This window comes from Euphorbia lathyris, chromosome 3 (genome assembly GCF_963576675.1).
Source record: "Euphorbia lathyris chromosome 3, ddEupLath1.1, whole genome shotgun sequence".
Classification (NCBI taxonomy): domain Eukaryota; kingdom Viridiplantae; phylum Streptophyta; class Magnoliopsida; order Malpighiales; family Euphorbiaceae; genus Euphorbia; species Euphorbia lathyris.
Genome location: NC_088912.1, coordinates 8,561,654 through 8,571,948, shown reverse-complemented (window position 1 = coordinate 8,571,948; position 10,295 = coordinate 8,561,654). Strand labels below are relative to the sequence as shown.

The following is a 10,295-nucleotide window of genomic DNA, read 5'->3' as shown; positions in this document are numbered from 1 at the left end:
ATATCTTACCATAACAAGATAATAAGAAGTTATTAAATCTTATCATAATAAGATAATACAAAGTTGTTAATTTCTTATAAAACTCGAACTTTGAAATCTCTAGTTAACTACTCAAGTCATCAACAACTTTAACTGATGACAATTATAAGATTTTTATAAGATAATATACAAGTTTGTTAATTTCTAATTTAATAAAGCAACTAGTTTAACACATACATTTTTTTTTGTTACATTTAAATATACAAATTATTCTATAGAATAGAATGTAAATAAGAAAAGGGATAGTGATAGAGAAATCAATTGAAACGACGTAGTTTCATGAAAATTTTGCTGAATTTTAGTTTAGTAATATTAGAGAACAGCTTCTCGTAATTACAAGTCTACAATCCAATTTAACATAAATAAATGTACGACTTCTTGTAATATATTATAAGACTTTCAATCCAATTTAACATATATAAAAAATGTATATAATATAATAGCGGACCGAGCTAAAATGAGCTCAGACTTTTGAAACAAATCTCAATGTCCAGTTTAGCTCGGACTTTTGAAACAAATCTTAAGCACAACTCATTCCATGTGCAAGCTTAAACAAATCCAGACTAGACCAAGCCAATTCTTAAATAGAGTTGTCTAAGTCTAACATATAAGATGCGAACTTGTAATCGCATCGCATAAACTTCCTTAACAAATCATGTTAATTGATTGTTCTAAGTTGGTCCTTGTACCTCTAATTTTTTTAACAATTTAGCCCCTATCTAACAAAGCTGTCAAGCAGACACTTGTTCTTTTTAGCCAATTAACAAAATTAAGAAAACATACCTGAACACAATGAACCATCCATCAATACAAAGTGACCAAGAACTTCACTTCCAACAAAATTCATACTTAACCATTCATCATTATATTAGGTTTCTACAAAGCATAAACGTCAATACCAAGGCGAAAAGTAAAACTACAAAAATGTCAAACTTTGCTCCAGTTAACCTTTAAAGTACGTAGCAACAAACACAATAACCAAACTGGAATTTGTTCTTGAAATTGAAACATTTTACAATCTTCTTCCCCTTCTACCACCCTTTCTACGGGTGCTGTCGGTGGGAATTGGTGTGACATCCTCTGTAAACACACAAGAAACATATCAAAACCAACACAATGAAATACAGACAAAATCTGAAACTCCAAAACTCATACGGAAGACAAACTCATGATGTGAATCAGGTTGATAGAACAATACAGTTATATGCTATAGAGTTTTGATAGAAGACATGCATATGCAAATTTAAACTCTTTTCTAGTTATTCAATGAACATGAATGTATCAAAGAAGTGGACTCAAATGATTCCCGATGTGTAAATGTTTATATACGCATTTTCCAACAAAATTTGATCAACCTGAATTCTTCAACGAACATGAATGTATCAAAAAAAGTGGACTCAAATGATTTCCAATGCTAAGATCAACACTGATGACTAAAACATCTAGACCATATACCCGAAACGTTTATATTCCCCAAGAAAATCAAACTGATAAACAAGATTGATACACACAAAAACACTAAGTTCCTCACAATCCAAATTCAAAAGATTCCAATGAGTATGAATGACTTACCAATGCGACCAATCTTCATTCCAGAACGAGCAAGAGCCCTTAGGGCTGACTGGGCACCTGGTCCAGGTGTCTTGGTTTTGTTTCCCCCAGTAGCACGAAGCTTGATGTGAAGAGCAGTGATGCCAAGTTCCTGAAAGTTTCAAAGTCAGACTCGTTAAAGGGGTCAGGACAAAACAACAAACTACTACATGGTGCTTTTCCTTAAAACTTCTTATAATTATTGTGAAACAAGATACGAACCTTGCATCTCTGAGTAACATCTTGTGCTGCAAGCATGGCAGCATATGGTGAAGACTCATCCCTGTCAGCTTTAACCTTCATTCCTCCTGTACTCAGAAAAAAACGTAATCCACAATATGAGACACTAAAATTTTCAAAGTAAATGTAGCAGAAACATTTCACTGAGTTCCCGTCATTAAAATTAGTGAACTCAACTAAGATTTACATGCATGACTTCCTGATAAGTTACTCGAAACAATTGCCTATTCAAAAATAACTATCCACGCCAAAAAGTTTCAACCTTTAACAGTCATTATGTTGTACATAAAAACATGTATACACAACTAGTTCAAAGACATTTAACACCAAGAAGCATCTAGTTTAAAATAAAAAAGGATACGAAACATACCAGTGATGCGAACCAATGTTTCTCTTCCTGACAAATCAGTTACATGCTGTCATAGGCAGGGAAATTCACAATTATTACCTAAGTAATCCCCAAACCATCCAAAAAAACTCAACATTTATACAAGTAAACGAGGATACTTACAATGAATGTGTCATTAAAAGAAGCAAAAATGTGGGCGACCCCAAAAGCATGTTCTCCATCCCTTAAAGCAGGTCCAAGGGTGACATTTTCTTCCTTGGGCTCTCTGGTCCTCCTCTTCGACTAGAATTTTCAAAAGAAAATATGCATCAGAATTTAAGGAAACAGGGAGCAAAATTTCATAGCATTATCCCCATTCAACCTCATCAAATTCTCATAGTTACCTAAAGCATCAAGTTAAGATGAGAAAGTAAAATACAAAGAAGTATAGGTAAACAAGCACACCAGAAAATAGACGTCCCATCAGCAATAAGAATGGTTCTTTCCAACACATAAAATCAGGCACCAACAACAAGTAGAAGTTGGGAATCTCTGAAGGCTTATGAAGATTTAAAGAGGCAACCCAACTAACACGAAACCATTATCAATTTTTCTTACATTTATATCATATATAATCACATGTTAGGTATAGACAAAACACGATTATGACATTATAAACCGAATTGTTACCACTAATAAGAACTAAAACAGCTTAATTGATCATATGAATTACATTATCTGAAAGCGAGCTGCCTTAAACATGGAAAATATCACACGCATCTACAAGCAATCAAAAACTAAGCAAAACGACCTGATTGTTTCGAATGCTTTCTCCATATCCAAACAATTCAATAATACAAACTACAGAACTTGATTACAATCACAAAAGCTAAAAGCAAACAACGAAACCTATGTTTCTTATCATTCTTCGCATGTTTTTATGAAAATTAGATTAGCAACTCGTAAATCTCAAGCTATTTCTTAAATCAGATAAAATCAGATACGCAAAAACAAACTTTTGAAGTGAGATTAGAGATGTAAAAGGAATTTCGTATACCATGGCTCCAATGAATGTTAGCTAAGAAACTGATAATCGCCGCCCGCCTGAGAGCTTAACCAGTGCCTTGTAAATGGAAGAGGAACAATCCGCAGGTTAAAGCGTGATTTTTATATGGGAGGGAGAGAGGCTAGGGTTTTAGGAGTGGAGAAAGTGTTACTATTTACTAAAAAGCCCTCCAATTGCACTTGCATTTACGGTGAAGCCCTGGGCTTGTGGACTTTTATGTATTTGGACCTATAAAATTAATAAAGCCCAAATAAGCAAACAACTGCTGGGCCCACTTCTCACCTTGTTATGTTATGTAGGACATTCAAACATTAAAAACGAAGTCCAAATTCATATCTTATTCGAATTGGTGTTACTCTTTTCAATTAAAATTCATATCTTTTTCAATTAAAATTAGTTATAACTGCTTTTCAATTTTTCAATTAAAATTCATATCTAATTTTTGGCACACAATAAATTTTGGATTAAACTAAAACCAACTTTTTTTTTTTTTTTTTGATAGGATAGGAAAGAAAAACAAACAAACAAAGCCGTTTAACCCGGGATCAGCCTGGGAAAGCTGACCCCCACCAAGTCATCCAAGATCAGGGATGAAATCAACTCCGGAGGAGAAGAAAAGGTTGAGAGACCCAACATCCTTGTGTGACCTTTGGCAGCGGTCCGCCACCCTATTTTGCTCCTTATAAATGTGGCCGAGGCTAAAAGAATCAAAGGAAGAACAAATCCTTGTAATACCTTTGATTAAGTTTTGGCTATTTAAGCTAATAGCCTTATTTTCCGAGATCATTCTGACATCTTCAAGGTTATCAGATTCCACATGAATCTTTTTCACCCCCATATTTTTAGCTAGCCTCAGGCCAGACAAGATCCCCCACAGCTCTGCAGAATAGGACGAACCCATGCCCAAATTCTGAGAGAAACCAGAAATCCAACCACCACCCTCATCTCTCACAACCCCTCCCGCAGCAATTCTCCCGTCTTTTAGACAAGAGTCATCAGTGTTGAGCTTAACCACACCTTTACTAGGCCTACTCGAGCCTAGGAGAAGGACTTCTTTCCTCTGAATTACCCTAGCCAAGGAATCTTCCATGAAGCTATCAACCATGGTGCAAATCTTTTTAGAAAAGAAATCAGAAACATTAGGAATAACAATCGTTTCTCCTCCAAAAATCTCTTCATTCCTCCATTTCCAAATCTGATGGCAGACAACCACAAATAAGAGAACCCCATGCTCTAAATTAGCCAAAAGCTTCCCATTAACCCCATCCACAAACCAATCAAGCTCAGAGTGGGATAAAAAAAGTAGACGGCACATTTGTAGGGAGAACTTTCCTCCATACTTCTTTACTCTTTGCACAGTCTCTGAGAGCATGGCACAAAGTTTCTTCATGACCTATGCATCTGCCACACGCTCCAGAATCCACCAAATGCCTCATTTTCCTATCAGAATTAGTGAGCAACCTGTTTTTAACACCTAGCCATAGGAAACTTCTAATACGGTAGGGCACTTTTAAGGCCCAAATCGTCTTCCAAACCTCTGGGTGCGAAGTTTCCATATCGTGGTAGAAAGCCTGAAAAGCCGATTTACAGGAAAAAGCCCCGTTGTTTGTCAAAGATCAATAGTAACTATCCTTGTCATCTTCCTTATTACTAATCTGAACACCTCTAATTCTCAGGAGCGATTCCAGACTGAGGTAAGACTCAAACTTTGACCAAATCCAATCTCCCTCAGAATCTACCACATCTGCAATCCTCCAGTTCTGAAAATCTAAGGGTGGTAAAGAAACACAAACCTCCAATAAAGGCTTTTTACCAATCCATATATCCTTCCAGAAGCTAATAGACTTCCCATTGCCCACATTCCATCCAATCCCTGAGCAAAAATCAGCAAACACAGCACTAATGCCTTTCTAAAGGAAGGAACAATTAACCACTCTTTCCTTAGGACCCCCGAAAACCTTGTCCTTCCTATATTTACCACAAAGTAATTGGACCCAAAGCGCTGACGGAAGTTGCCACATTCGCCATAGAAGTTTCATTAATAACACTTTATTATTATCTTTTGCCTTCTTAATCCCCAGACCACCCATACTCTTAGGGCTTGATTGGATGAAGGGTAGGGAATGGTAAATAAAGGAAGGGTAAGGAATGGTAGGGAAAGGTAAGGAAGGGGAAGGAAGGGTAGTTTCTAACCCTTCCAAACTCACCAAATTGGGGGGTTGAAAATTGGAGTGAAAAAACCCTTCAAAACCCCTCCAAACCCTTACCTTTCTAATTTTTTTGGTGTTCCAAACATGGGTTTGTAGAAACCCTTACTAACCCTTCCCCTTCCCAAACAAGGGTTTCTATCAACCCTTACTAACCCTTCCCTTATGAACCCCTCCAAACCCCCCATCCAATCAAACCTTTAGGTTGACAAACCTCATTCCAAGGAACAAAGTGGATCTTCCTCCCCTCCTCAGTTTCCCCCCACAGGAACCGATGATTAATTTTATCAAGATCTTTTAGAACCGGCTCAGGAAGATGACAAGCCTGCATAATATGATTTGGAGTCGCACAATTGACAGACTGAACCAAAGTAAAGCGGCCTGCAAGAGAGAGAGTTTTAGCTTTCCATATGGCACACTTCTTATTGGTTTTATCCAAAGAATCCTTAAAAGAAGCTTTCGAAACCCTATCACTATGGAGGGGAATCCCCAGATACTTTCCCAGAGAATTGGTCAGAGGAATACCAGATAACTCACTCAACCTTCTGCAGGCTCTCTGGTTCATATTAAGAATGTCGATAATCACACTTATTTGCTCCTCACTACCTTCCATAAAGATCAATACATCATCTGCAAAGAACAAGTGAGTAACCTGGGGACAGAATTTATTTATGGACACCGGGTGGAATTTCCCATTAAGAACAGCGTCTTGGATAAGGTGAGTCAAACGCTCCATTGCAATAACAAAAAGGAAAGGGCTCATAGGGTCCCCTTGACGGATACCTCGGGAAGGAGAAAAATCCTCTGACATATCCCCATTAATCATCACTTGGAAAACAAGAGAAGAGATGCAAACCTCAATTAAACTCCTCCAGTTGTCCGGGATCCTTGCTCTCTTCAGACTATCCAGAAGGAAACTCCAGTTTATGCGATCATAAGCTTTCTCCAGATCCAACTTTAAAGCCACAATACCTTTTCTCCCCTTTTTAATTTTCATAGAGTGGATCATCTCTTGGGCAATAACCACATTATCCATCATTTGTCTACTAGGAACAAAGCTACCCTGATTCTGGCTAATGATATCTGGAAGAATACAGCGGAGTCTATTAGCCACAATTTTAGTTATAGCTTTATAGAGAACATTACAAAGACTAATAGGCCTCATTTGTAAGAAGGAAGAAGGCTTGGCTTCTCCACTTTGGGAATCAGAACTATAAGAGTTCTGTTCACAAGCCCAATATCCTGCGAGCCATTAAAAATGCCTTCAACAAAGCTATAAATGCCTTCCTTAACAACCTCCCAGTGTTTGTGATAAAAACCAGCAGGCAGACCATCAACCCCAGGAGCTTTAGTAGCCCCAATGCTAAATATCGCTTGATCAATTTCTTTTTGGGAAACAGAATGGAAGGCTTCCAGCATTTTAACATCTCCCAACATGGGAAAGGTAGCAACAGTATGAGCTTTATCCAGATTATCAAGGTCCTCTTTGAATAGCTCTTTATAGAAATTAAGGGCCAAATGATGAATATCTTCATCCTCATAAACCCACTCTCCACTTGAGTCTTTAATAGCATCAATCCTATTGTTTTGTCTTCTAATAACACTAGAGAGATGAAAATACCTAGTATTCCTATCCCCATCTTTGATCCAGGCTTTCCTAGACTTCTGAAACCAAAGTAACTCTTCTTGTCTAAGCATAGCTTCCAACTCCTTCTGTAGGGTTCTGAGGAGACCATCCAAACTGTGATCAAACCTAACCTCCAACCTACGATGAATGCCCTCAATTATACTCAATAACTTATTCTTCCTCCTAATAATGTGACCGAAGACATTTTTATTCCACCCCAGAACATTCTTTCTGAAGCCCTCAGCAGCTAGTAAGACATTAGAGTGAGGCTTCCAATTGTCTTGAACAAAGTTTTTAAAGGAAATTCAATTGTTCATACAAATTAAAACACAAATCATCAAGGATATATGATTAGACTCAGAATTTCTTCTCGGTTGGGATGCTCATCAACCGCTTCATCATATTAAGAATCTACGGGTACATATCACACATATTATTAAATTAAGGAGTGGTGGAGTGGTGTCTACAAGAGGGATTGCATGCCTCATAAGGATGCTGTCACTCTAAGACAACACGATGCGGCGTCTCACCTATTGAGAATGAGAAAAGATCAAGTGCAACACAACAACCGTCACTTCATATCAATATGGGCTACGAAGGATTAACACCAATAGGACCTTTCTTAAAAGGTGCAACAAGGCCTTACAAGTCAAACGACGACTGAAGCTCTAAATAGCTTTAATAATCGATTGGAGACATACGGTATCATACAAATACTTTAAGGATACATATATACTCATCTCAAGCTAACAAAGACGTATGAAGTAACGAAGATTTTCAGATCAAACCATATTGATGTAAATAATCTTCAAGACACGTGGACTAATGAGATATATTCTAAATCCATTCCGGAATAGGACCCTGACTCATGCATACAATTAAGGAATTACAATTTGGACCAATTACTAATGGCCTAAATCACATCCGCCATTCAAGGATCAATATCTCCAAGGAAGTTAGGCTGCACACCTCACACTGATTACTGTATTTATCTTTGGCACCTATAAATAAAATGCAACATCACAACCAACGTGTATACACACATCTATTATAATCTATTTTCAACTGTTTTATTCTCTCATCTTATACTCTACTACATTAAGTATTAGAGTAAAATTGTTGGTCATAATCTCGTCTTAATCATTTTCTACTTATGAAGAGAATTTCAACTATTATGGGAACATTACCATTCACATTTATTCATATAAAAATAAATACAAAATTGCAAATCAAATTGTATTTATAAATTTAGAAGATTTTTCTAATACAAATTACATTTTAAGAAAAGGCAATCTCATCTCATTAACAAAAGTAAAAATATATTAAGTTAATTACTACTAATTTTCACACTTTAGTAGTAGTTAATTCATCCAAATTAAGCATGGAATTTGACAGAACTTTTATGCCACGTCATACGGAGTAGAATATAACGGTCTTTCTTAAAAACAAAATAAAACATAACGGTCTTCGGACATTTCAAAATTACGTCATCATGGATCAACGGACGGCTACGATCTTTCGTCATAAAAACATAAGTCACAGCTGAGTCATCGGATTCCACTTTATCTCTCAATATCTCCGCCACGTCACTTAATTTAATATTATTTTCTTCAAAGATTCTCTTTTTTTCCTTCAAACTTTTTCTCTCTCTTATGAAAGAGAAGAATTCCGCGAAATCTTAGCACCTCCTGTCGCGCCGGATTTCGGAATGGACGTAAACGGATCTGCCCGGTTCCGGCACCGGAAAACGTCCTCATCCGACCGATTATTGGCCGTATATCCCCGAACGACAGATCGAAGAGCACCTGCCTCCACCGCAAACGTAGAAGAGAATGAACTCAACGAGGACGATATATTCTCCGCCGGCGACTTTTCGGAAGCATCGAATTACCAAAATCATCACTATCATACTAGCACTTCCTCCTCCTCCGGCTCCTCCTCACCGCGCCACCCGCTGATCAATTGTCATGTCAATAGAGCTTTCTCGCAGGAGGAATCTTTCGGCATACTCGCAGCTTTACCGGAGAACAGAACTAACTCTCATCTTCATCTCTATCAAAAAACTGCAATTTCTTCGCCGTCTTCGTCTACTTCCTCCTCATCAACAACTTCTTCTCGTTTCATTCCTTCTATTCCTAAGCCGCCTCAGGAGAGATTGCCGATTTCGATTTCACTTTCTTCTACTAAATTCCACCAGCCCCAATCTGCACCGGTTAATGTGCCGGGGTTGGCGTTGAATATGAGGCGGAGAAATAAGGAATTCGACGAAATTGATGAGGATGAAGACGAAGGAGACGGAGGCGGAGGCGGAGATGCGATGCTTCCGCCGCATGAGATTGTGGCAAGGTCGCAGTCGCCGATATTGGCTTGCTCAGTGTTGGAGGGGGTTGGGAGGACGCTTAAAGGGAGAGATCTTAGACAGGTAAGAAATGCGGTGTGGCGGCGAACCGGTTTTCTTGATTGATTGATTGATTATTCAGACTTATTTGTTCTAAATCTCTCTCTTTTGCTTTGTTTTGTTATCTGTGAAAAATTAAGCTAATTGAATTGTTTGTTCAGTTTTTCTAGAAGGTGAAATTTGTGCATATTGTAACTCCAATTATGACTCAGAGTATTAATGGAAGTCTAATTATTGTTGATAGTTCAAAGAAATCTCATCATTTGTGGGTCTGTTTATACCCAAAAGAAAGAAAAAAGCTGCTTCTTCACTGTGTTATTTTGATGGAATTGTTTCATAGCAAATATCGATTCTATAACAACTTAGGACTATTTGAAATTTTTAGCTTTAGCATTGATATTTGTGACATTACTTTGATTTCTGTGGATAGTTTGCTGCTTGAATGAGGAAGTAGGACCTTCATTGGCAATTAAACCGAAATGAATAACTGAAAATGCTTGATTGTTGCTGTTCCACATTGACGGTTCTTAGGGATCTAATCGAGCCGAGCTTTGGCCTAGGCTCCTCAGAAAATAAACGAGCTTGAGCTCGATATCTTGCTCGCAAGTAATTCTGTTCATGAACTTGTTCGTCAACAACTCATTAATTATGTTCTGTTGAATTGTTTTAATACAAAAGTAAAGTTTATACAAAACTACTTTGTTTTAAGTTTCCCCTTTATGAAAATACTATTATTAAAAACATAATCGAATCAAGCTTGCTCACAAGCATGTTCACGAACATTATAACTGAACCTGCTT

At 37.5% G+C, this 10,295-nt stretch overlaps 2 protein-coding genes across 2 annotated transcripts; one reads left to right on the top strand and one right to left on the bottom strand.

Annotated features, from left to right (window-relative positions):
* Positions 1–870: 870 nt before the first annotated feature.
* On the bottom strand, positions 871–3,403 carry LOC136224596 (small ribosomal subunit protein uS11x-like). The gene is made up of 6 exons (XM_066012971.1): positions 3,255–3,403; positions 2,381–2,500; positions 2,240–2,285; positions 1,852–1,937; positions 1,612–1,741; positions 871–1,119 (listed from the first exon to the last, which is right to left on the bottom strand). Exons 1-6 carry the CDS (start codon positions 3,255–3,257, stop codon positions 1,052–1,054), a joined length of 453 nt encoding a protein of 150 aa, XP_065869043.1. The 5' UTR covers positions 3,258–3,403; the 3' UTR covers positions 871–1,051.
* A 5,310-nt stretch (positions 3,404–8,713) lies between these two features.
* On the top strand, positions 8,714–9,853 carry LOC136221860 (protein S40-7). The gene has a single exon (XM_066009315.1). It carries the CDS (start codon positions 8,806–8,808, stop codon positions 9,559–9,561), a length of 756 nt encoding a protein of 251 aa, XP_065865387.1. The 5' UTR covers positions 8,714–8,805; the 3' UTR covers positions 9,562–9,853.
* The last annotated feature ends 442 nt before the right edge of the window (positions 9,854–10,295 follow it).